Source organism: Anolis sagrei, chromosome 1 (genome assembly GCF_037176765.1).
Source record: "Anolis sagrei isolate rAnoSag1 chromosome 1, rAnoSag1.mat, whole genome shotgun sequence".
In the NCBI taxonomy this organism is placed as follows: Eukaryota; Metazoa; Chordata; class Lepidosauria; order Squamata; family Dactyloidae; genus Anolis; species Anolis sagrei.
In genome coordinates, this window is record NC_090021.1 from 37,100,505 (window position 1) to 37,128,165 (window position 27,661).

General features: G+C 40.1%; 2 protein-coding genes across 2 annotated transcripts; one reads left to right on the forward strand and one right to left on the reverse strand.

The window, feature by feature from the left end:
* Window positions 1-1,527: 1,527 nt before the first annotated feature.
* On the reverse strand, window positions 1,528-6,807 carry PFN3 (profilin 3). The gene is made up of 2 exons (XM_060754228.2): window positions 6,727-6,807; window positions 1,528-2,644 (listed from the first exon to the last, which is right to left on the reverse strand). The coding sequence occupies exon 2, from the start codon at window positions 2,576-2,578 to the stop codon at window positions 2,165-2,167; it is 414 nt and encodes a 137-aa protein (XP_060610211.1). The 5' UTR covers window positions 2,579-2,644; window positions 6,727-6,807; the 3' UTR covers window positions 1,528-2,164.
* A 51-nt stretch (window positions 6,808-6,858) lies between these two features.
* Window positions 6,859-24,856, forward strand: LOC132761401 (mitochondrial amidoxime reducing component 2-like). Its single transcript, XM_060754226.2, has 7 exons — window positions 6,859-7,124; window positions 14,114-14,287; window positions 16,046-16,208; window positions 17,813-17,953; window positions 20,027-20,088; window positions 20,175-20,246; window positions 23,611-24,856. The coding sequence occupies exons 1-7, from the start codon at window positions 6,895-6,897 to the stop codon at window positions 23,735-23,737; spliced, it is 969 nt and encodes a 322-aa protein (XP_060610209.2). The 5' UTR covers window positions 6,859-6,894; the 3' UTR covers window positions 23,738-24,856.
* Window positions 24,857-27,661: the final 2,805 nt, after the last annotated feature.

Below are 27,661 nucleotides of genomic sequence, written 5' to 3' on the forward strand. Positions count from 1 at the left end.
GTCCCCAAGTGTTTTGACCTACAATTCCCAGAAATCCCAGCCAGTTTACCAGCTGTTACCTGTTACGATTTCTGAGAGTTGAAGGCCGAAACATCTGGGGACCCACAGGTTGAGAACCACTGGTATAGACTGTAGGATTCCATAGGAAAAATTAAGAATGCTGTAATACATATTAAAGTGATAACTATGTAATGTAAAAGCAGGGGCGGCTCAACCATTATGCAAAGTAAGCATTCTCAGTATAGTTGATTTTGCCCAGGGGCGCTCTTGAGGCGCTCTTGGGGGGAAAACAGACCTTGACATATGCGAGTTGTAGTTATTGGGATGTATAGTTCACCTAAAATCAAAGAGCATTCTGAACTCCACCAATGATGGAATTGAACCAAATAGGGCACACAGAACTCCCATGACAAACAGAAAATATATATCAATGATTGGCTGGGGGGGGGGGGACCAAAATACTGTTTGCTTAACGTTGAAAATTACCTAGGGCCGCCTCTGTGTAAAAGAAACTTCCAAGTTTGAAGGTCCTTTAGCTAAAGGTCCAAAGACCTTCAAAGTTTATATGATACTTCTAATTGGGAACTGGAAACATTCTGAGATGCCATTGTTATAAGAGTATTGTAATGTTACATGGTTTCATCTCCCCTAAATTGTGGGATTTGGAAGCCTGGAGTGCTAATGAGTTTGAAGGCAATGCAGACTTCTTTATTCTCAGTGGCCAAACAGGATATCAGTAAAGCTAGTGCTCAAAGTATTGACATAAAGTATTGGAAAATATAGAGCATTTTTCTTCACTTTGACAGCTATTCAGATACCCACACCACTTTTGATTGGCTGGAAAGCAGCACAGCTAAGATCCAGGCTCTTGTTGGCTGGAGGTTCCATGGAGTGGCTTCCATGGTTGGTTCTTTTGGTTCTTCAAATGGCAGGAAAATTAATGTCATTTGTGAGTTTGAAGAGCCCATTTGTTTTCTAGTCTGACCCCCCAAGAGGAGCACAAACTCTAGGAATGTGGTGTGGCAACATGATTGACTTCATGGTCCAGTCCGGATAAAAACAATAGGAAGCACCCTGTGTATACAGTGAGTCCTTACAAATGTTTAAACAACCTAATTGGCAAAGTCTGCCTCAAACATATGCACTGAACCTCATAAGCACATATCTCTGGCTTTATCAATGAAAGCAAGAAATTCATGAATGAACATATGGGATTTATGAGTTAAGGCAAGGAATATGAGAAGTGGACATGAGAAGTCCATGAATGGGATGGGAAGTCCATAAATGGCTTACACAAAAATACAGAAAAGTTTCATCAATAGGGTGTCAGGACCTCTCTGCCATTTTCTCTTGAGCTCACCACAGCTGTTCCATGTCCTTGTAAAAGGATTATGTTAATTTGGGGCATTGGTTCCTGGAGTTCAAGGTGTGAAGAAATATTTCAATGAAATTCATGGTAGGTTACTTTTTATGGAAATTAGAAATGACCATGTAACTGGCTATGTTACATAATGGAGCCATTCTTACCCTTCATGAAAAGGTAAAGGTTCCCCCTGACATTAAATCTAGTCGTGCCCAACTCTTGGGGGTGGTGGTGGTGCTCATCTCCATTTCTAAGCCAAAGAGCTGGTGTTGTCCATAGACACCTTCAAGGCCAGGTAGTCAGCATTTTATATAATTCATATTTTGGGGAGTACGATTTCTCGATAACAGTAAAACATTGTTTGTTGGCATTTCATTCCCCGTTGAATCATAATACAGGACCATAGGCAATTCTGAATTTGCCAAACATTAATATGAACTAGCCCATAAAAACCATGCTGTTTATTTAAAATATCTTTGAGCCACCCTTCCAAACTAGGTTTTCATATAACATTCACTTAACAAATCCAAGGAGAAGCAATCTCCTTCTCAACTCCTGAACTCACTGGAACATGTTCTTAAGTAAGTGAGCAATAGTTCTACTACATAATACAAAACACTTCTTCATAATGTAACACATCTGGAGACTATAAGCTTGATGAAGGTTACCTTAAGCTAACTCTAGCTTATTTCACAACTCAAACAAGGAGGAGTTGGCTAAATGCCTTTTTTATTTTTAAGCAACAATAGTTCCCCTATGAGCTTGATGTAGGAGAAAAGCAACTCAAGCAAGCCCCAGGTTCTAGCTGCCTTTTGTTTTCATGCTCGCTATCATGTCGTGCACTTTCTTATTGAGAGCTCCTCCGTGGACTCCTTTTTTGCCCATAACGAAGATGAGAGCTTTTGGAGTCTTCCCAATACAGATGGACCTGCTGTCACCACCTTTTGTTCGAGTGTCCATCACGGCGTCTTTTTCTACCATGAGGTTGTCACGTATTACACTGCACTTCTTCCCAGCTATGGTGATTCCAGTTTGCAAGAATGCTTTTCTGTCCTGCCCAGTGATCAGTCCTACTTCCTGAGGAGAGATGGCTGCCAGCAGGCCTCCTGGCTTAGATGCCCAAACACATTTATTGTCTGAATGTCCCACGATAGCTACATCTTCGATGTTCTTGTCTTTCAGGACTGTATTGATGTAGGCTTTCCAATCTCCCATGGTGATTTCTTCTCCACAACTTTTTGAGCCAAGTCTTCTGTTAGATTTCACCACACCAAGTGAATTCTACAAGATTTTATTTACAAATATTAATAATTTCCATAAAAACTATTTCCAAACTATAAAAGAATATCCATAAAGTTAAAAACATTATAGCATATCAAGAGTAGAAAAGCACCCAGAGATAAAGGCCTAAATTGGCTAGGTGATTTAAAAGGTTTTTGCTTGATAAGAACCAATGAAGGGAAAGCTGCCTTGGGAATGACATTTTTACCTCTCATCTGCCTGCCTTCTGATGGTGGTACACTGGCAAATGGCTTTAGGACAGAATACTGGAAGCCCTGATCCAGTTATTGGCCCACAGATGAACCAGAATAGGTTTTTCTCTAAAACCTCACCACCATCAAATTGAAAATGTGAGTAAAGTTTATAGGAAATTCTATTATCTGATTGATGGTAACACAGGTATCCCTATCTGTTCTGTTCTCTAGCCCCAGGATTTCTCACCCCATCTCTTCATTACTTGGATTGCCAGATTGGTTTTGGAAACAATCCAGAGTGGGCAGATTGAGATAAGAGTAGTTGTTCCCTCAGATACATAAGTACCAATATGTTTTAGGGGGCTTGATAGGAATTGGCATTGGAAGCAACACGGTAAATAGTGCAGCTCTTTTAAGACTTGGATTTAATCCAAATGAATTTGTACAGATATAATGAATTAACTCAAATTTCAAAGCCATTTTCAAAGCCAACCTAATATATAACATATTACAATAAAGTTTTGAGGACATGGGCAATCATGTTAATATGACCCCTTCTGAGAGAACTTGCAGACGCACAATCATCCATAACTAATCAAATCATATCCCACAATTTAAATCTAAATCAAATTGTTAGTCCCAACTGAAGAATAAATTTGACAATTGTAGATTTATCAAATTCCCAGCGATTCAATGGATGTACTATAATTAGGATTAACATTTAGATAAAGGTTGCATTTATCACTTGATTCTCTTAAAATGACTCTGAAGAGACAAATGGGTTTGACTCTGAAGAGACAAATGAGAACTCTAAGCTGTGAACAGTTCTTTCAAGAGGAACACAATTCCATCCTGAACTAGCTACACATCATCTTCCCAAACCCAAGAATAATATACCCATACAATACCTCCTCAACAAAAACTGTGGTCTTTTTAAAATGGTGCAAGATGAACTGAAATCCTGAAAGAACCAGAGGTAAGGATTTGGAAAAAAAAAAGCCCCCCAAGATCTTAAGACTGGGGCTCCAGCTCAGGATCCTGAACTCTCTAGGAGCTCAAGATCGGCTTGCTTCTGAATGCCTCAAGCCTTAGATGTCAAGAAGTTCAACACGCTGCTCTTTCACTTAGCCAGCAAAAGGCAGATCTGAGCTCACAAGACTATTGTTATTGCGTTTCTGCTTCAGCTGTTGCTAAGGTACTCATTATGATGTCAGAAAAATCTATCACTGGACCCTGCAATTCATTTTAATCTCACGATCACCCATACAGCAGGAAACTATTTACTTTCTGAAGTGTGTACTGAAAGGAAGGAAATCAGTGTTAACTTTCTGGCCTTTATTTTCCCAAGTTGATATTCTTCCTTAAAATTAATATTTTTATTACATTATTATGTTTTAATATCATCTACAAAACAAGCAAGCGCTACAATAAAATTAAAAAGTAGGGAAGGAAAACATACAAAAGAAACAGATACAAACTCACAGGTAAAGATAGTGATTTAAGTTATATCCCAAATCCAACCTCTCCATACACCTAAGCAAATTAAAAATTGACTTCCCAACCTGCAAACCAAAGACATCAATGTAATACTACAAAAATCAAACAAAATTCACAAGTATTATTTTTCTTTATAAAGGGAAATTGTTAAGAAATTATCCAAAGATTTGGCTTTGGCCAAAGTAGATAATTTACTCGTCTCTGCCTCTTATTTATTTATTTATTTATTTATTTATTTATTTACATTATTTCTATCCCACCCATTTCAGCCCGAAGGCGACTCAGGGCGGTATACACAGTCGGCACAATTCGATGCCGAAACAAAATCCATACATTAATAAAGCAAAAACATCAAGTGCAATTAAACATAAACGACAGTGCATAATAAACAATTTAAAAAGAAACTATGTCCTCTCGTTCAAATCTTCAAATGTCTTTTCAAATATCTTTAAAATGAATCCTTTCTTGTTCGATCAAAACATTCAATATTTTTATTAATGACTAGCGGTCCCCTGCCACGCGTTGCTGTGGCCCAGTCTGGTGATATGGAAAATAAATTAATTACAAAGTACTGGTTTCTAATATATGTAATGTCTTTCTGCTTGTGGGTAAACAGTATTTCTTGATGTTTCTTTGACAGTGTTGATGTAGGGATTGCCCGGTTTGCCTACTCTGGAGCATGCAACATATAATTGTCCATCTTTAGGAGTCCATTTCAAATCTATAATACTTTATCTGTGTATGTGTGAATCATATATATATATCTATATCTATGGCTGGATGGCTCTCTGTCAGGAGGGCTTTGATTATGTTTTCTTGCCCTGGTGAAGGGAGTTGGACTGGATGGCCTTAAGTATTTCTGTTGGTCATGGGGGTTCTGTGTGGGAAGTGTGCCCCAATTCTGTCGTTGGTGGGGTTCAGAATGCTCTTTGATTGTAGGTGAACTATAAATCCCAGTAACTACAACTCCCAAATGTCAAGGTCTATTTTCCCCAAACTCCATCTGTGTGCATATTTGGGCATATGGAATATTCGTGCCAAGTTTGGTCCAGATCCATCATTGTTTGAGTCCACAGTGCTCTCTGGATGTAGGTGAACTACAACTCCCAAACTCAAGGTCAATGCCCACCAAACGCTGCTAGTATTTTCTGTTGGTTGTGGAAGGCCTCTGTGCCAAGTTTGGCTCAATTCCACCGTTCAGAATGCTCTTTGATTGTAGGTGAACTATAAATCCCTGCAACTACAACTCCCTAATGGCAAAATCATAATTTTTTGAGTGATGGTCACTCCTTGTGTTGTGAGATATTTTGTTGCCAAATTTGATGTGATTTCGTTCATTGGTTCTTTTGTTTTTAAGGTACTCATTATGCACAGAGCATTTATATCAGTGGTTCTCAACGTGGGGTCCCCAGATGTTTTTGGCCTACAACTCCCAGAAATCCTATCAACTGGTAAACTAGCTGGGATTTCTGGGAGTTGTAGGCCAAAAACATCTGGGGACCCCACGTTGAGAACCACTGATTTATATATATATATATAGACTTAGATCAGTGGTTCTCACACTGTGGGTCCCCAAGTGTTTTGGCCTACAACTCCCAGAAATCCCAGCCATTTTACCAGCTGTTAGGATTTCTGGGAGTTGAAGGCCAAAACATCTGGGGACCCACAGGGTGAGAACCACTGGTTTAGATGAAGGGTTAGAAGGCACGATCACCAAGTTTGAAGACAACAAATTGGGAGGGATAGTCAATACCCCAGAACAGGGGTCCTCAAACTTTTTAAACAGAGGGCCAGGTCACAGTCCCTCAAACTATTGGAGGGCCAGATTATAATTTGAAAAAACATGAATGAATTTCTATGCACACTGCACATATCTTATTTGTAGTGCAAAAAACACTTTAAAACAATACAATTATTAAAATGAAGAACAATTCTAACAAATATAAACTTATTCGTATTTCAATGGGAAGTGGGGACTTGCTTTTGGCTGATGAGATAGGATTGTTATTGTTGTTGTTGTGTGCTTTCAAGTCATCTCAGACTTAGTTTGACCCTGAGTGAGGGCCGGGTAAATGACCTTGGAGGGCCGTATCCGGCCCCCGGGGCCTTAGTTTGGGGACCCCTGCCCCAGAATGTGTCCAGAGGAGGGTGACTAAAATGATCCATTGTCTGGAGAACAAGCCCTATGAGGAGTGGCTTAAAGAGCTGGGCATGTTTAGCCTGAAGAAGAGTAGGCTGAGAGGAGACATGAGAGCCATGTATAAATATGTGAAGGGAAGTCATAGGGAGAAGGGAGCAAGCTGTTAGGAATTGTGGGAGTTGAAGTCCAAAACACCTGGAGGGAGGGCCCAAGTTGGCCCATGCCTGGACTAGAGGAATTAGTCCACATACCTTTATGTGAGGGAAGAAACCTCTGAGGCCTCTTCTGACCCAGAGTCTTGTAGCGTGGACTCCCTCCTTCCTCTTCAGAGGCCGGCCTGCTGGGTGGGCGCCGCCCCCTCCTTGCCTAATAAAACCCTCCCGCCTTCCCGGCTCAGGGCTTGTCCCTCTTCTCCCGCCATGGCCTTCTCCAGCCCTCTCCCTTTGACTGTCGTTGCCGCCGCCTTGGCCGCCTTGGGCCTGGCTTGGTGGCGCTGGAGGCGAGGCCCACCTAGCCGGAGGCCCACGCTGAGGCCCGTGGGCACCGTCTCAGGCCTGTTCGTGTACCCCATCAAGTCCTGCCGCGGGGTGGCCGTGGAGCGGGCCCAGGTGACCGAGCTGGGACTCCGCAGCGGCGACCTGCGCGACAGGTGAGCTAACCTCCCTTCTCCTTACACTTCGGGCCTCCCTCCAGGTGTTCTCCATTGTACAACAGGCATGGCCTCCTTCCAAGTGTTTTGCACTTCAACTCCCATAATTCCTAACAGCTGGGTTGCTGTGAGTTTTCTGGGCTGTATGGCCATTTTCCAGAAGCATTCTACAATTATTTATTTATTATTTATTATTTCGTGTACTTCTACCCCGCCCTTCTCAACCCCCTCGGGGCGGCTTACAAACAGGCACAATTCGATGCCTACACAATAATACAAAAACGTATAAAAACAGCGGTTAAACAGTTACAACAATTAAAACAATCAATATATATCACTATCAATAAACCAATCTCATGCTCAGCGTTCGCCAACTCAGGGTCCATACTTCATTCCACATCGTCTATTCCTATCCGCCGTCGTAGTCCTTTATTTATCTGCCAGATTGCCCAAACGCCTGGTCCCAAATCCATGTTTTTAATTTCCTTCTAAAGGAAAGGAGGGATGTCGCTGATCTAATTTCCCTGGGGAGTGAATCCATAGGTGAGGGGCCACCACTGAGAAGGCCCTGCTCTTCATCCCCACCAATCTCACTTGTGATAGAGGCGGGGCCGAGAGCAGGGCCTCCCCAGAAGATCTTAAACTCCGAGGTGGGACGTAGAGGGAGATCCGTTTGGACAGATACACTGGGCCGGAACCATATAGGGTTTTGTAGGTCAAAACCAGCACTTTGAATTGTGCTCGGAATTTGATCGGCAGCCAGTGGAGCTGACATAGCAGAGGGGTGGTATGCTCCCTGTATGATGCTCTGGTGAGTACTCTGGCTGCCTCCCGCTGGACTAATTGAAGTTTCCGAACAGTCTTCAAAGGCAAACTAAAAGACAGGAGAGTCCATCTGAACATTAGGAAGAACTTCCTGACTGTACGAGCTGTTTAGCAGTGGAACTCTCTGCCCCGGAGTGTGGTGGAGGCTCCTTCTTTGGAGGCTTTTGAACAGAGGCTGGATGGCCATCTGTCAGGGGTGCTTTGAATGCAATATTCCTGCTTCTTGGCAGGGGGTTGGACACTCTATGATTCTCTCCTGACATTTCGCTCCCATCTATGGTAAGCATCCTCAAAGGTTGTGAGGTCTGTTGGAAACTAGACAAGTAGGGTTTATATACCTGTGGGTGGGAGAAAGAACTCTTGTTTGTTTGAGGCAAGTGTGAATGTTGCAATTGGCCACCTTGATTAGCATTGAATAGCCTGGCAGCTTCAAAGCCTGGCTGATTCCTGACTAAGGGAATCAGCTGTGATCAGCAGTACTGTAGAATTTGAAGAGGCACGAATGGAGGGTGAAAGAGAGAAACGTGCCAAGAGGAAGGCACGTCAAGCCAACCCCAACTGAGACCGCCTTCCACCTGGAAACCAATGTCCTCACTGCGGAAGAAGATGCAGATCAAGAATAGGGCTCCACAGCCACCTACGGACCCACCAGAATACTGATCCTAGAAGACTATCCTACTCAGACAACGAGGGATCGCCTAAGAAAGTAAAGTATATACCTGTGGAACGTCTAGGGTGGGAGAAAGAACTCTTGTTTGTTTGAGGCACATGTGGATGTTGCAATTGGCCACCTTGATTAGCATTGAATAGCCTGGCAGCTTCAAAGCCTGGCTGATTCCTGACTGAGGGAATCAGCTGTGACCAGCAGTGCTGTAGAATTTGAAGAAGCACAAATGGAGGGCGAAAGGGAGAAACGTGCCAAGAGGAAGTCTCATCAAGCCAACCCCGAGTGGGACCGCCTTCCACCTGGAAACAGATGCCTTCACTGTGGGAGAACATGCAGGTCAAGAATAGGGTCCACAGACACCTACGTACCCACCGCCAGGACACCAGTCTTGGAGGACAATCTTATTTGGACAACAAGGGATCATCTAAGTAAGTAAGTTAGAGGGAATCCTTTTCTTGGGAAGTATTAGCTGGCCCTGATTGTTTCTTGTATGGAATTCTCCTGTTTTTTGAGTGTTGCTCTTTATTTATTGACCTGATTTTACAATTTTTAATACCAGTAGCCAGATTTTTTTACATATTCATGTTTTCCTCCTTTCTGTTGAAATTGTCCACAGCTTGTGGATTTCAGTGGCCTCTCTGTATAGTCTGTCATGGTGGTTGTTAGAGTGGTCCACCATTTCTGTGTTCTCAAATAACATGCTGTGTCCATCAAGTGTTCTGCTATGACTTCTCTGGTTGAAGTAGTCTGCAATGCCTTTCATGTTCCTTGATTCGTGTTTGGGCAATGCTGCCTTTGGTGGTCCCAATGTAGACTTGTCCACAGCTTCATTGGACATACTAGACTCCTGCAGAGGTGAGAGGATCCCTCTTGTCCTTTGCTGAATATAGCATTTGTTGGATTTTCTTAGTGGGTCTGTGAATTAGGAATTGTGGGAGTTAAAGTCCAAAACACCTGGAGGGCGGGCCCAAGTTGGCCCATGCCAGATCACTCTACAAAGGCACAGCTACAGAGCTAGAAATGTGAGGACTGAAGGGAGTTGATTGAAAGAGAAATGAATAGAATGTGAAATCTTCAAAGAATAATAGCTAATAGAAATGTGTGATGTGCAAGGAGACCATGAGTTTGTATTGTGCAAAAGGAAAGGGTGGGTTGGCCAATTAATAGTGTGTGCTCCAATGGTTTTGGTGAGGGGTTGGAAAGATAAAAACAAAGTGGACTCTGACAAATTGGTAGAATTCTATAGGTAATATGTTCAATGAGGAAATAACAAATTGTAAACTGAATAATATAGATACAATAGGAAATGTTATAATCATTAGAGTATATGGGATTCATTTAGGAACTACTTAGAGAATGTATTAGGATGTGGTGGAAAAATTGAGATTAAGACTGATATTTGAAATATAATTTCTGTAGTTTATTGTACAAAGAGTATGCCCAAGGGGAAAAGGTGGGGATGGGGTAAAACAATGAAATAAATAAAGGGAGTTGTAATTTGACAAGGTCTTTAGCCTTCTCTGCCAAAGAATGCTGGTACCTCACCAGACTACAACTCCCAAAGCATTGCGCTTTGCTACTCTGCTGCTGAGTACGCAGGCCCGGTGTGGAATACAACTCACCACGTTAAAACAGTGGATGTGGCTCTTAATGAGACATGCCACATTATTACAGGATGTCTACGCTCCACACCACTGCAGAAATTATACAGTTTAGTCAGTATTGCACCACCTGACATCCTTTGGGAAGTAGCAACCAATAATGAAAGGACCAAGGTGTTGACATCTCCGGCCCATCCTCTATTAGAGATATCAACCAGCATGCCAATGCCTTAAATCAAGAAACAGCTTTTAAAGATCTACAGAGGAAGGAACACCTCAGCAAGCAAGCGTCTAAAAGTGGCAGGCTAAAACCCGGAACCTCAACCCATGGCTGATACCGAATGAAAGTCTCCCCCCTGGGTACACACAAGACTGGAAGACCGAGAAGGTACTGAACAGACTGCGCTCTGGCACCACAAGATGCGGAGCTAACCTTAAGAAAGGGGGTTACAAAGTGGAGTCAACTACATGTGAGTGTGGAGAACAGCAAACCACAGACTACTTACTACAATGCAGCCACATTCACAGTGGATGACCTTCTTACAGCGATATCAGAGGTACTCCAAGTGGCCAGCTTCTGGTTAAAGGATATTTAGTATCATGTCAAGTTTTAAACTTTGTGTTTTTAAATACATTATAATTGTTCCCTCAATTTGCTTCAGACATGATAAATAAAATAAATCACAGTTAAAATGGTATCAAACAACAGTAATTCCACAGTGTAAATGCACCCCTTGTTAACTTGGGATTTACCTCTTAGTAGACACACTTTGGTTTACTCAGAATGTCGTGAAATGGGGGATATAATGACTGTGTCAAACTGCATTAATTCTACAGCATAAATGCAGCTACTGTCCCAAGAAACTCTGCGCAGGCTTGTGGTATGTAAAATGTTTGATGCCATACTTTGTCAATGAGACGAAAGACTTTGACTTCAATCTTATGAAAGTAACTTGAAGCAAGTGTTACATCTTGGGACACATGTGGAGAGTTATAGCTGCTTTAGTAGAGACAGCGGATACTTTCAGACAAATTGCTTCCAGTGCCATTAACCAAAAGGCATTGTGCAGCTATTACATTTTTCCCTTCTTAACATTTTTGTGGAATAAATACGGATAGAAAGGTATATTTTTTGCCATTTCATGGAACTGGGAGTAACAAGGTTTTATTCACAGGTATGTGGCTATTATTATTATTATTATTAAACTTTATTTGTACCCCGCTAGCATCTCCCAAAGGATTTGATGCGGCTTACACAGGCCGAGGCCTCAACAACACAACATAACAGTACAATCAAGCAAATCAAACAATTAAAACAAAATAAAGCAAAGTAAACAACAGGCACAGTACATTAAAACACAATAAAACTGGGCTGGGCCAAAAGGTGGGTACAAGGATTAAAAGTGCTGATTTGACAGGAGGTGATTTGACAGAAGTCTCTTATTGTGGAGCAAATGTGTCTGCATTCCTAAATGATTTTATAATCCACTCTTTTTCTAGAAAATGGATTATGAAATTAGGTTAAAGTTCACTGAATGCTGGCCAGGCAAAAAGTTTGTGGTATTTTCCTCCCTTTTTGTGCCTATTGAATAAATAGTTTGTGGGATTGAATAGTACACTAGCTTTTCCTCCTTTTACTGCTCTTCTTTAGCCTTTAGAATATTGCTATCTCATTATCACTGAACTTTCTCCTTTCCTGTTACATATCTGCAACTGTTACATGCAACTTTAGGGGCTGCCAAGACCTTCTTTGTTTTTCATTTTCCAGACTGTGAACTCTATTCCAGAAAAATACTTTTCTAATTAACATGCTAGTGTTAGGGAAAGTGTGGCAAAGGTTGTTGGACTAGGTATTCATCTACACTGTAGAAAAAAAAATGATTTATTTCATTTTAACTGTGATGTCTAAATGCTATAGACTCATAGGAGTTGTCATTTGGTGAGGCACTGTATGTCTTTGGTAGGGAACGCTAAAGAGTTTGCAGACTTGCAGCTCCCATGATTTAACTGCCATGGCAGTTAAAGTTGTGTCAAACTGAATTAATGCTACAGTATAGGTGCACTCTATGATTTCCTCAAGCCTTAGCTATTATTTTCAACACAGAGGGATAATGGGGAAACACTGTGGGGAAAGCCACGGGTTCCCCAATCTTTCTCTAAAGTTGCTGCTATAAGCATGTTTCTCCCTCCTCTTTTTGAAAGATCTTTCATAAACTGGAGTTGGCAGATAATATCATAACAGTAAGCGTCCCAAGGTAATTGCTGCAGCAGAAATTCAAGTGCTGTTTCAGGCACCTATGAAACTGGAAAACCCTTTCCCGCCCTTGCATCTATTGTATCTGCCTATCACACTACCTATGATAGGGAGATAGACTGAAACTCAATTGTTTATCATGAGACAACATTTCCAGATTAGGCTTTTTACTAATAAGTTCACTGAATTTTACCATTTTGTAATCCTCTTTTTTTTTTTTTTTGCTATAATCTTTATTCATTAAAAGGAAAATTCTCTGGGAAGGGAAAGATAAAATAGCTGTCCAATGTCTGATCCATAACACTAGGTCCGCTCCACATGGAACATCCTGAGATGTTGGAAAAGATGGTCGCAATATGAGCATTTCCTGCTGCTATTGTGTGTCTTCGAGTTATTTCCAATTTATGCTGACCCTAAGGGGATCTTATCATGGATTTTTCTTGGCCAGATTTGGGGAGAGGGTTGCATTTTCTTTCTCTGAGGCTGAGAGAGTGTGGCTTACCCAGTAGATTTCTATGGTTAAAGAGAGAATATAAATCTTTGTCTCCTAGGGCCCTAGTGCAATACTCAAAGCACTGCACTATGCTGGCTCTCACCACTATATGTGTGTGTGTGTGTGTGTGTGGTGAGAGCCAGCGCATGCACGCGCATACACACATACACACACAGCCCATCCATTACTGTCCTAGGGTTCCAAGAGAACAGTATTTGAACTCCCACTTGGCCATGGAATTCCACTGGGTAAGTCACACCCTCTCAGTAGGTGATAATGGCAAAATGCCTCTAAATCTTGCCAATAAAACCTAGCATTGGGTTTATTTTAGGGTTACAATTCTGCAGTAAGACACAATAACACCGGGATTGTGGCGCAGCTGGCTGAGTGTCAGCTGCATTAGGATCACTCTGACCAAAAGATCATGAGTTCGAAGCCAGCCCGGGTTGGAGTGGGCTTCCAACCAATTGTCGACCTTTGCAACCCGAAAGACAGTTGCATCTGTCAAGTAGGAAAATTAGGTACCACCTTGTGTGGGGAGGCTAAATTAACTAATTTATGAGGCCATAAAAAGACTTCAGCAAAGCACTCCAGCAAAAGCATGCAGGGAATGCAGAAGTACTTCATCCGTGTCGCAGATGGACGATGAAAGTGACAGCTCCCCTGGCGGCCAGAAAAAGTTAAATAGCCTCTGTGTATGTCTGTATACATGGTATGTCAAATTGGCATTGAATGTTTGCCATATATGTGTAAACTGTAATCCGCCCTGAGTCCCCTGCGGGGTGAGAAGGGCGGAATATAAATACTGCAAATAAATAAATAAATAAATAAATAAATAACATTCTATAATTCTGGTATATCTTAGTGGATGGGGCCAGTTTATTTAGCAATGTAAAAGAAGGAAAAGTTATCAAGATTGTTCATTTCATTCAGAATGATCTCGAGATACCTAATGTGCCTGTTAAGTCTACAGGAGCCCTCTACAGGAGTCCTCTAGTTTTTGAATGTAATAGTTACTGTTTTGTATTGTAACTTGATTGTTTAGGTCTTCTGATTTGCTGGACATTGTCTTTGTCATTGTTAAGTTCTATAAAGATCAGTTCATTTCAAAAACATTCACTGACATCTGATCTTTTTTTAAAAATTCAGGTGTTGGCTTGTAATAAAGGAAGATGGTCACATGGTGACAGCTCGGCAGGAGCCTCGGCTGGTTTTGATTTCGATCACCAATGAAAATGGTTGTTTACATCTGAGTGCTCCAGAAATGGAAGATCTTCATATTCCTGCCACTCTGTCAATCAAAAACTCTGTGCATAATTGCAGGTACTGCCAACCAGTGTTTACATTTTTCCTTCTCATATTGCAATGAAACAAGTTATATGCTGATAGTATTAATGGAAACAATAACCATCTGTTTTAACTTCCTTGGCTGCCTTTGGCAATGCTAGCAAGAGGATTCGAGTGAAGCAAATTCATATTCAGTAACATAACCGATGAAAAGGATGGGCTAATAATAACAACAATAATAATAACAACAACAGTAATTTTTATTTGTATCCTGCCCCATCTCCCCAAAGGGACTCAGAGCGGTTTATATCAAGAGCTAAAAAACAATACACTGTGTCACGGATAGGAAACTGCAGCTCTTGGAAGATCATCCTGTAGCCTTTTCTTCTTTACTTTTTAACTTCTGTGCCAGGTTGTATGGCAGTGCTTCTCCTTTCTGACCAATATAGAACAGCAACACATTGGAGGTTTGCTAGATACAATCAGATAACCTTGTGTTTGTATGTGTGCAGGGAGACATCAACCTTTTCCCTTCTGCTGTGGTCTTTATCCAGATTGGCTCATAACTTGGAGTATTGTTTATACAAGGGCAGGTTTTGGGGGCCAAAATCATGGAGTTTGATATGCCCTTTGGATAAATTGAAGGTCATTCTGCAGAGAGGAGAACACCAATGACACCTTGGGGTCAGCTTCCTTGCCCAGAAAGGAAGCAGGTTGTGCCTATTTTAGATTTTCCTGGGGCAAGACTAGGTTTTTGCCTTTCACCAGTTTTCTTAGAGAAGGAAATTGCGCTTTTTGTAGTAAGAGTTAAGGTACAATATGTTTTAGCCAAAGTGTTTAATTTGCTTATTTTAACTGTCTGATTTAATGTTTTATTGTGTTATTAAATATGGGATTGAATGTTTCCCATTTTCGCCTTTGGAAGTTGCCCTGAGTCCCTTCCAGGAGAAAGGGAAAGTTAAAAATAAAGATGATGATGATGATGATGATGATTATTACAATACTTGCTTTGACCTGTGGATAAATTGGCATGCTTTTTTGGGTTTTTAAACTTATGCAAGTGCATAAGGGGTAGATTTTCAGTTTGCATGAAGAAAGACAATTTGACTCAGTGGGAGGTTTGTCTAATGCAAAATACTTGCACAGGCCAGGTCCAAAGTACTGTGGGGCAAAAGGTTAAAAAGTATGTTGATATGTTTTGACTGTATTGTACGCTGCCTCACACTGTTAAGAGAGGCAGGTAACAAATGCATTATCATTTGATAATGTTAAATCATCATCAAAAGCACTTCTATTCTGCCCCCTCACCCCATCCACATAGGCAGCAGGTTCTCACTTTGGAAGAAATATAGGAGAGGTGACATGTGGCTTGGCAAGAGTCCATGTGAAAAAGATCTAGCAGTTTTAGTAGACCACAGTTTAACCTTGATTTATCAGTATGATGTAATGGTTCAAAAAAAATCAATATAACTCTACATTGTGTCAACCAGGAATAAAGAACAACAAAATAGAGTTGGGCATTCACTTACAAATGTAACATCTAAAGGAGTTCTTCGTCCAGTGCTACTTCAGATGAAACAAGTCTTTTAGTGTTGTGATATTTACTCAGTAGCTTATAATTCGTTCTCATAAACATAAACACAGTATGTAGAGAATTTGTGCTATTAACTCAAAATGTTTTTTAAATAAGTAATATTTTGATGTAATTTAAACTATTTTTCTCGGTCATTTTATATTATAATTTTAGGAGCTAGCAGAGATTACAATAAATGCCTCTGTCAATTTTTTTTTCAGAATCTTTGGCACTGATATCCAAGGCAGAGATTGTGGTGAAGAGGCAGCTCAATGGATCAACGCATTCCTGAAATCAGAATCATATCGTTTGGTCCACTTTGAACCAAATATGACTCCAAGGAAGTCAAAAGATTTAGTGGATCCTTTTCGACCAAGTGATAAGGTCAGAAAACAACTTTGTATTAATATACATCTTGTGTCACTCAAAGATTTTTGGAACAATGTTTTTTTCTTGCTGATTTGTTATGTTACCTTTGGAGTGATGTATGTAACCAATTTTATGTTTATTATCCATGTACAAAGGATTTTTAGGAGTTTGTGCTGTATATGTAGGTTTACATTAAAGTGCTGTAGTACAGTTAAAATACATGAAATATGTTTAAATCTAGCTTTCAGAAATTTCTGAAAATGAATTTCTCCATGTTTGATGAACAATTGCTTTTGCTAAATTAATACTCTATTATTTCACTTGGATGAAATGCATAAATATGTGATATACTTGTAAAGGTCCCCTCAGTAAATACAATGCAGGACTATAAGTATACTTATCCCTTTGTCGATACATGCCTCCTTTATTTTTCTTCCCAAAGTCATGCTTGGTGGTACTGAAGAACTCAGGCTTTCCAGCACTGGAAATGGAAAATTCTAACATTTTTGATAGCGGTCACTTTAAATGGCATGCAGCAGGCACAGTTAATTAGGTATTTTGGTCAGAAATAATATTTTCAGCCTGCGTGACTAACAGAATAGATGTAGAAGTCCACTCTTGACGAGAGAGAGATCTAAACTCAAGTTCTCTTTGTGAGTCTGAAGAAAGGGGCATTGTTTATTTAGGGTTGGGATACTGAGGTTTTTAGAATACAGAAAAGAATTCAGGTGACATGCTGTGAATCTGCATTATCTAAAGCACTACCATGTTCTTGGACATGAACTTACATCATGAATCTATACATTTTTGTATGTGTGTACGTGCTGTCAATTGTCCTGTTGAGTCATGGTGAACCTATTAATTTTGTAGGGTTTTCTTTGGCCAGGAATACTCAGGTGGCTTTGCCAATACTCTCCCCCACCCCCACTGAAAAATAGCCTACAGTGCCTGCTATTCATTGGTGGTCTCTAAGCAAAGCTGCTATGCTTAGCTTCCAAGATCAGATGGGATCTGATGCCTTTAGATGATATAGGCAAATATATGACAGATTAGTTACACTAGTTGCCACAGCTGCACAGATAATTACAAAATGTTTGCAATAGCCTTGAGCCCACCTGTTTCCATCTACAAAATGAAAATGAAAGAGAAGGCTGCGTGTCTGGTCGTGAAATGACTGGCTGCACTAGGAACTTCATTTTCACCCCACTGGGGCAGAGCAGCTACTAGCGCAGCTGTATCCAAGCAGCATGGTGCCTCAATGGGATTCTAGCCATAGTTTATTTTCTTCCTTTTGGAATTAACAAGAAGGGAAACACTTAGGAAATGGAGTAAAAACTGGGTGAGAAGAGACAAGTAACTCTTTCTACTTTCAGTAAGGTAGTTGTTTCACTGTTGGATCTTCCTGTGTGCACCTACAGATTGATATTTCCTGCCCATTACCTGTTATCAAATATTTTAGTATCTCCTAATTAGAATTTGATGTGTTGGATAGCTAAAGGACATACCTGGGTATTCTGACAGCTTCAGTTCAATCTAGGCTACTGGTTTGTCATTCTTGATTTTGATGTATTTTCTTTAGATGGTTTTACAGTACTCACCCCACTGAATGTATGTTCTAGATTGCCTATCCTGACCTTGGCCCAGTTATGGTCCTCTCTGAAGCTTCTTTAGAAGACCTAAATTCCCGACTGGATAAGAAAGTTCAGATACGTAACTTCAGGCCAAATATTTTGGTCACAGGTTGTGGTCCTCATGAGGAGGTAATTTATAACATTTCAAAAAACATTAACAGTAACTGAGCTATTTCATGGGAGTGACAGGTTTATTTATTAACATTTGAACATCTCATTGTATAATTTATGTAAATGACAGAAAGAATGGTTCCTTATTTGATTGTCATTTGAGTACATAATATTACTGCTGAACCAATTTTCCTAAAATGTATCATTCAATTTTTACAGTTTAAAAAAAAATGTAAAGATGCCTCCAATGCCAGGAACTATCGACCATTCTCTCTCTTATGTCATCTATATAAAGTATGTGAGAGAATGCTTTTAAATCAATTAGGACCTGTTACTGAACTTCAGCTTATTGTACAACAAACAGGTTTCAGACCAGGAAAAAAGTGTACAACTGAAATTCTTAATCTGACTGAGTGTATTGAGGACGGCTATGTGAAAGATTGCATTACAGGAACAGTTTTTGTGGACCTTATGGCAGCCTATGACTTGCTGCAACATAGAAAAATGCTGCATAAAGTTTACCATATTATCTGGGACTATGAATTTACAAAAACTATTGGGCTGCAGCGGTTTAAACCGCTGAACTGCTGAACCAAAAGATCAGCGGTTTGAATCCAGGGAGCGCGGTGAGTTTCCACTGCTAGGTCCAACTTCTGCCAGCCTAGCAGTTCGAAAACATGCAAATGTGAGTAGATCAATAGGTACTGCTTCTGTGGGAAGGTAACGGCGATCCATGCAGTCATGCTGGCCACATGACCTTTATCTTTACTATCCAGACTCTCCTAGAAAACTGCAGCTTCTATGTGGAGTTTCAAGGCAGGAAAAGTAGATGGAGGAGGCAAAATAATGGTTTACCTCAAGGCAGTGTTATTATTTATTTATTACTATTTATTTCACAGTTTTGTATACCGAGCTTCTCAACCTCGTTGAGGGACTCAGCCCGGTTTACAGCCATAAAAACATATACATTCATTAAAATATCATATATCACAAATTACAAAACAACTTTAAAAACACTAAATATAAAACTACAGTGGTCAGTCGTCCTAATAAGATGGATCTATATCCACTTCCATCCAGAGTCCTATGGTGTTGTCTCATTCCTCGAAGGCCTGACTCCACAGCCACATCTTCACCTGTTTCCTAAATGTTAGGATGGATGGGGCGGTTCTGGCCTCCAGAGGGAGAGAGTTCCAGAGTCGTGGGGCCACCACCGAGAAGGCCCTGTCCCTCGTCCCCACCAGCCGCGCTTGCGCGGCTGGTGGACCGAGAGCAGGGCCTCTCCAGATGATCTTAGTAATCTTGATGGTTCGTAGGGGAGAATACGTTCGGAGAGGTAAACAGGGCCGGAGTCGTTTAGGGGTTTATTGCGCCTATCTTGTTTAACATCTTTACTAATGATCAGCCACAGCCACCACTCACAAAGAGCTTTATATATGCTGATGACTTTGGCCTAACAACACAAGCAAAAGACTTTGAAACAGTCAATAACCAACTTACTAATGCCCTTAAAGATCTCTCCAACAGCTGCAAAGATAACCACCTGAAGCTTAACCCTGCCAGGACACAAGTGTGTGCTTTTCACATATGTAATCGTGAAGCCAACAGGAAATTGAAAGTTACCTAGGAAGGCCAAGAGCTCGAACACTGTTCCTGTCCTAAATATCTTGGTGTCACCTTAGATCGAACACTAACATTTGGGAAACACTGTATGAACACCCAAGCACATAGTAGCTGCATGCAATAACATCCTGTGGAAACTTTTGTTTCAACAGTCTTACTCTTATTTTTGTATATGGAAGCTAGTATGAGAGTTCAGTATACTAACTGAAGCCCATTTTTCCTCTTTAAATATTTTCAAACCATTTTAGATATTACAGATTAATATCTTTCTAATACAGCCATGAATTGAGCCATTCAAGTAATTGCTATTCCACCTTCTATCTATCTTGTGGTACAGTGGTCCCATTGCTGATGCAGTAAGATTCTTTGATCTTTGAATGCAAACTCGCTCAAGGTTTCTATGTTGTAGAATTGTGCAATGCCAAAAATGAAATAGTCTGAATACAATTTTTTCATCTATTTCTTTAGGATACTTGGGATGAGATTGTAATTGGAGATGTAGAAATGAAAGGGGCAATGGCCTGCCCCAGGTAAGCAACTTGGATTGAATTTGAAGCTATACATATTTAAAAAGTATTTGAAGTTAATATTATTTCATCCTGCATTATCTTTTTAGGTGTATTTTTACTACTATTGATCCAGATACAGGAGTTATGGACAGAAAAGAGCCTCTTGAAACCTTGAAAAGGTAACAAATATCACTGTTCTACAAATTTTCAGTTTTTCTCAGTTACGGAAACGAAATGTGTTGTTTCTTAATAAGTTTAACATGCTGAATTCAAATATAATAATTAAATGTGTTAATTGGCTCTGGTTTTTATGCAACAGCTATTTCAATTTTCTCCACAATAGGTAATTCGTTAATATTATGATAATGCGCCTAACCTTACTGCATGTATATAAACCATGAATATTTACAAAGTTTTAGTCAAATTATATTGCCAATAGTTTATACATGAGAAATATTTATTTAATTAGTCTATTGCTTATGTTTGTGCAGCAAGAAACTATATTAGTAGGCCTAATGCAGTTGAAAAGTCTGAAAGTTTAAATGTCGCTTTAATTGTGACTTTAGTTTATATCCTGTTTGCTTCTCTTTGGCTTTTCTTTTGTATTCAAGAAAAGGGTTGTCTCTTACAATGCTCCAGCAGTAGTCTGACAGCATTGACGGAGTCCATTTACCTTGATATCTTTTTTCCATAGTGCCTTATTTACACAGGTGCGAGGCATAACTACAGTAAAAAGAACAATGTAAAACGATGTTTAACAATACTGTCTCAGTCTTCAACTGACTGACCCTCACCGTTCAAAAGTCTGGCCTTATATAGGGCTTTCTGGCTTTTGCACACGGTACCAATACTATGTCATCAAACTTTCTAGAGTATTCTAGAATCTTCCATAGTGTAAGTCGCAGCATGCATTTTTTCAACCATACATGATCACGTGATTGCTTATATCATAAAAACTAGAGCCAATATACATTTTTAAATGTCATTTTCATTTTCAGTACCCCAAAATCATAAAAGAACAACTATTTTCAGGTCCGAAACTTTTTCTCTGTTGAACAGTGTAAAGTTCTTGTGATGTTCTGTAGCTTTTAAAATATTTTACACATAGTCATGGCTACATATCTGTTTTTCTAGAATGAAAATCTCTGTGTATTTTATTTGTCAGGAAGTGAAGGAGAAGCACGCTTATCAGGATAAAAAGGGAATATGCTTTATTCCTGAATGATAAATTATTATTATTATTATTATTATTATTATTATTATTATGTCTATTTATATCCCGCTTTTTCTCTCCATACGGAGACTCAAAACTACTCACCGATTAGAAGCATTGCAATACAAGTTAAAATTCTGCATGTGCAAAAGATTTTGGTCTCGACTTTCACAACGTTGGCAAGTATACCTGTATTTGCTGGGGTTGCTATACACAGAACAGAAAATTCTCTAACTTTCTAACTCCAGAAAACATTGAGATAGTGAGTCAGCAAATTAGCTAAGTAACCAATTTTGGTGGTAGATTGAATTTTCTCTGTTTCTCATGCAGAGCTTGGCAGTAAGCCAACAACTATGTCCAAAGAATGGGAATTTAGATACAAAGTCATTTTTTATCTATATGTTCACTGAAAGGGTGTAGATTATTTGGGGAAATCCCAGGCAGAAGTCTTCGTCAAAACAAGAGACAAGATAATGGCTTTCCTTGCAGTGAGAAGGAGAGAGAACAGAAGGAGTTCAGAAGTGAATTCCTAGATTCACTCTATAAATGTGTGGAGCAAAACCCATGTAAAAAGCCATGAAAATGATCTAGGCCCCAACCTGGACAACAGTACACGAATTCTTCTAACAGATAAACTACCTTCAAATTAAGAGAAAAATAAACAACACTAATGGCCACATGGTGATGGGATATCTGCAGGTGAATGTCCACAAACAGATAGAGACAAATTCCTCTAGCTTACTTACTGAGGCTCCAGTTAGCCCCATGTCACCATCTGTTGCAAACAGGTGACAGCTGATACACTATCCTGAAGTAGGGTAGGAACAAACTCTTGGTTCTCAAATGGAGCGTTGGGTGTACTCTAGACATGGGTAGAAAAGCCACCTCAAATCTTTTATAGTAGAACATCTCTAGGGATTTTTGAATTACATAAAGAATGAAGGAGGTGGACCAGGGAGAGTTCTGTCTTCCAGCAAATTTGACTGTTTGAATATCTGATGATCCCATTAGCTATCATAAGGTAAGGGTTTCTTTACCTAATTCAGATGCAGAAAGTAGCTGAGGGATTACTGTTTTAGATGGTTTTCCTATGTGCTAGACTTTTAAGAAAAGTAAAGCATTTTGTATAAGTGATTCTCAACCTCTATGAGGGGTATTCAAAAGGTTTCTGCACTTCTATGTTTTTGCTGGGAATGGTGAGAGTGGGAGAATTAGTAATTGGTTGTATCTGAGAGTGCCATGTGACTAGTCTGTCTGGCAAGCTGGCTGATCTTGCAGTTTAGATTAAGAGTTCTCATGCCGTGTGAAGATAGCTGTGGAACTTATACATTACAGTAAAGAGAAACAGCATACTGTCTTACACTTTTTGTGGGCAGAAGCTGTGCCAGAAACACAAATTCATATTTGTGTGTGCACTCAGTATAAGGATAAAGTTATCTCTTGCAAAGTCATCTATAATGTCTCCTGGATTTTGCGCCATCTGATTTCTACCTTTTGAGGCCACTTAAAGAAGCTTTAAGGAGGAGAAGATTTTCATGGGATAATGATGTCAAAGTTGCAGTGCATCAGTGGCTATGGGCTCAACCAAAACTTTTTTGTTGTCGATGGCATTAAAAGGTTGATACGACACTGTGAAAATACATTTTAAAGGAAGGCGACAATGTAGAAAAATGATGTAATTTGTTTTTTAAAATTCTTAATAGAGTTTTTAAAGTGAGGAAATGTTTCAAAGAACCCTCATAAATGATTACAAACACTGTATACAAGTATGATTGATGGGAACAAAAGACAGGGCCTTTTTGGTGGTAGCCCCGCAGCTCTGGAACTGCCTTCCTAAAGAAGTCAGAATGACTCCCTCCCTGTTATTGTTCAAGAATCAAGTAAAAACTTTACTGTGGAAACAGGCCTTCCCTGAAGATGAATAATAGCACTGAAAATGCCAGATTTATAGTTGGCAATGTTTGAAACGTAATGGACCTCCAGCAATGGACCTGACTACAGCCTGAATCAGTGGTTCTCAACCTGTGGGTCCCCAGAGGTTTTGGCCTTCAACTCCTAGAAATCCTAACAGCTGGTAAACTGGCTGGGATTTCTGAGAGTTGTAGGCCAAAATACCTGGGGACCCACAGGTTGAGAACCACTGGCCTTAATGAATCAATTTTAGATGGGGTTTTAATCTATTATTATTTAACTATGTTTGTGCTAGTTTTCAGTTACATTGATGATACACCAGTTCCTTACAATAAATATACTTTCTTAAGTGGCTCTTTGAAAATAAGCATATTGGACTACTGTTTAAGTGACTTACTGCAATTTAACTTTCTCTACAGTTACCGCCTATGTGATCCTTCTGAGCAGCATATATACAAGTCACATCCTCTCTTTGGGTGGTACTTTGGAGTTGATAAAACAGGAACGATTCAAGTTGGTGACCTCGTGTACAAGATAAGCTGGTGATGGAGCTGCCTTCCAATGGAAATTGCATTTTTGTATATTCTAAATGCCTTTTTGTGGCAACTGTGTTGTCTTTCCAATGGATTTTTCATATTTTGCATTCAACAGTATTGTACTGAATAATGTACAGAATGAGATGATCTTGAGGGCTTGGAGCATTGTTATTGTCACAATACGCACACCTTTTGTACATAGTAATCAGAAACTGGAACATTCCCCTTATCACAAATAATAGAAAGTTACCAGGAATAGAAAAAAATTGGGCACAGGAAATAAGCACGGCAGCGGTCTTTTTGTTATTGTTGTCTTCTGGGGAACTTTGGTTCCAGCCTTATTACTCAGGAATAAATAGCACTATGATTTGATTGCACATTATTACTTCAGGTTTTGACAGCAATGTATATAACACATCCACACATTGATTCACTGTATTTTCTTCTGTTCTGTATATTATCATAATGAACAAGTGCACTATCACACAAAGATGTTGCTTCAAAAGCTTTCTCAATTTCAAGACATAATTTGTACATCACTTTAAAAAATGTATATTTTTGCAATAAATCTGTCTGTTTATAATACCTTTATAAAGAATCAAAATCACTGATGAAATGTTTATTAATGCTCTGATTTTTTTCTATTACAAGTGTTTTCCATATAATTACTACTGGTAAACTTAGTTTACACATAACATGGATTTTTTTATACTTTATCAACTTGGTAAAAATATGGTGTTGTTTATTCTCAGTGCCATTTTTAGGAAAATGCACTATAAAAAGAGATCAAGATACAGTTGTATTACTTTCCTAACATCCCGTATGACTGAGTTCTTTGTAAACATTAGATTGCATTGTTAACTAGGATCGAATGACTTATATTGTTCTGTTTCAATATAAAAATGGCAGTTTTCTTATTTTCAGTCAAGGAGGATAATGAAAAGGACTATAATTTCACAGTCATTGAGAAAATGAGTATTCTTTCAAAATTTTGCCAGAATGTAAGAGAACAAAAAAAAAACAAACCCCAGCCATATCATTTTTATAAAATACATTGATCTGAATACACTTTTACAGCCATCTTTATTTCCATTGATGAAAGCGAGCTTAAATAAATTCATATCTGTAACTTCTTTGAACTCTGATAGAGTTTTTCTCCTATCTTTGGTTTATACCTAGCCAGAGACTTTAATCTTAATTCCCCAAAGGCAGTCATGAACGAAAGGAATAATTGTACTGCTGAGCTTCTGAAGAGGAACTTAATATAGACTTTGGGGAAATGAGACTGAATTCAGCAGAATCAAACTGGCCCCTTCCCCCAACTGCACTGGCCAGTTAGTATTTCTAAAATATCCTATCGAACAACGGAAAATAGTTTGTCTGCTCAGACTTGAAATACTTGTTCTAAGGCCAGTTCTGGTAAGAGTTTTCCTAGATAAAAGTGCATAAGCCAAGTTCTGACAAGTACATGATATATACACAAAGTGTACACCTGCACTGTAGAATTAGTACAGTTTGATGCCACTTTAACTACCATTGCTCAATGCTATGGAATCCTGGATACTGTAGTTTGGTGAAGCATCCACATTTTTTGGCAAAGGTTAAAAATTTTGTACAACTTACAACTCCCATGTTGTCATCGCCTTGAGCTGTGGCAGGTAGTAGGCAGGGCCAAAGCCGGGGGAGTTGTGTCAGGTAAAAAAATCCAGTTTACTCATAACTTGGTTAACCAGTTAAAATTCTTGAGTAAACCAGGTTTTGGGGGGGGGGTTAGAACTCTTAACACCCCCCCCCCCCCAGCTACAGCCCTTGGGAGTAGGAAATATGGGGTCGAATGGATACACGTTTTCACTCCCATCCACCATATGCTGATCAAGACCAACCCTTTTGGGATCCAAACGTTTCCCATCTTGCCTTCACTTTCCACCTCCGAAAGAGAAGAGGAAGGGGGGGGGGAAGGGTAAAGAGGGGACTTGGGGAGAACCCCCTCTCTCCTGGCTCACCCACCTTGCTCCAGCCTGCTATGTGGCCCCCAAGTTAGAAAGTTTGCCCATGCCTGGTATAGATTCACTCTTAGTTGCACTTCTATATTCAATGCAACTCTTCTAGTCTTCATAATCCATCACTGGTTTAAACCAGGTGGGGAAGAGAAGATAAGTGAAGAGAAGGTAGGTATATTGGACCTTCCAAGTATATCCACTTTCCAATAAGTGAAAAATTGAGCTGTGTTGGTAGTATTATGTCAAACTCACTCCCTACATTCGTCAAAGAGAAAGAACCTAGACCAAATCAAAGTATGTTGCGGCCTCAAGGAGAGACAGGGTTGAATGGGGGCTCTGTATGGGTTATTTGGAATTTTGTGTGTGTGTGTGTGTGGGGGGGGTGTCGTTTTGTTTTTTGGCAAATAAAAAATGGAGGTCACTGCCCAAAAGGAGCTAACTGCCTATCTTTCTAGATCCCAACCATTTCCCAGATAGTGGTAGATTTATTTATTTATCATATCAGAAGCGAGCCAAGGGTACAGTTATAATGTATTTTAAAAACACGAAGTTTAAAAACTTTGCATTATATTAACTGTCCTTTGACCAGTAGCTGACCACTTGGAGTGCCTCTGATGTTGCTATAAGGAGGTCCTCCATTGTGCAAGTGGCAGGGCTCAGGCTGCATTGTAATAGGTGGTCTGTGGTTTGCTCCTCTTCACACTCGCATGTCGAGGACTTCACTATGTGGGCCCATTTTGTAAAGTTGGCTTTGCATCTCATGGTGCCAGAGTGCAGCCTGTTCAGTGCCTTCCAAGTCACCAAGTCTTCTGTGTGCCCAGAGGGGACTCTCTCATTTGGTATCAGCCATGGCTCAAGGTTTTGTGTTGTTGTTTATTCATTCAGTCGCTTCTGACTCTTCGTGACCTCGTGGACCAGCCCACACCAGAACTCCCTGTCGGCAGTCACCACCCCCAGCTCCCTCAGAGTCAAGCCAGTCACTTCAAGGATACCATCCATGCATCTTGGTCGGCCCCTCTTCCTTTTTCCTTCCTTTTTCCTCAGCATCATTGTCTTCCCTAAGCTTTCCTGTCTTCTCATGATGTGGCCAAAGTACATTTTTACCTCTAATGAGCAGTTGGGCTTTATTTCCTGAAATATGGACTGGTTGGATCTTCTTGCGGTCCAAGACTCTCAGAATTTTCCTCCAACACCACAGTTCAAAAGTATCTATCTTCCTTCGCTCAGTCTTCTGAGTTTTAGCCTGCCACTTTTGGACTCTTGCTTGCTGAGGTGTTCCTGTGAGTATCTCAGTGGTAGATAATGTAAGTGGCAGATAATGTAAGTGATAGATAGTGGTAGATTAAGCTTCAACCTAACATTCTTCCTTTGAACTAATTGATCTGCACTTCAACTTCCAATGTAACTCCAATTCCTGAAATCTGTTACTGACTTCAACTAAGTGGAGAAGAAGAGGAAAGTGGACAAGTTAGGCATATCAGACCTTCCAAATCTACCCACTAAAAAATGAAAAGTTGAGGTGGGAGTGGGTGGGAGAGCTAGGAAATAATGGAGTTCGGTGTCCAGAGGACCTACAGTGCCTCTGTTTGATCCCAGCCTGTAAGGTGGTGGTCTTTCTCCACTGCCCTTTCTCTTCTGTCTTCCCCCTTTCTTTTCTCTCTCTTTCCTTCTGTCTTCCCCCCTCCCCTTCTCTTCTGCTTTTGCTCCCCTCTCAAATCGCTTTGAATTCGATTTTCCTGCCTCTTAGCAGGTGGTTAGACTGGATGGCTCAGGAGGTCTCTTCCAACCTTCTTGTCTCATCTCTCTCTTTCTTCCCTCTCCCACCTCTATCTATGTGGAGATGCCATCTGAACATTAGGAAGAACTTTCTGACTGTGAAAGCCGTTCAGCGGTGGAACTCTCTGCCTTGGAGCGTGGTAGAGGCTCCTTCTTTG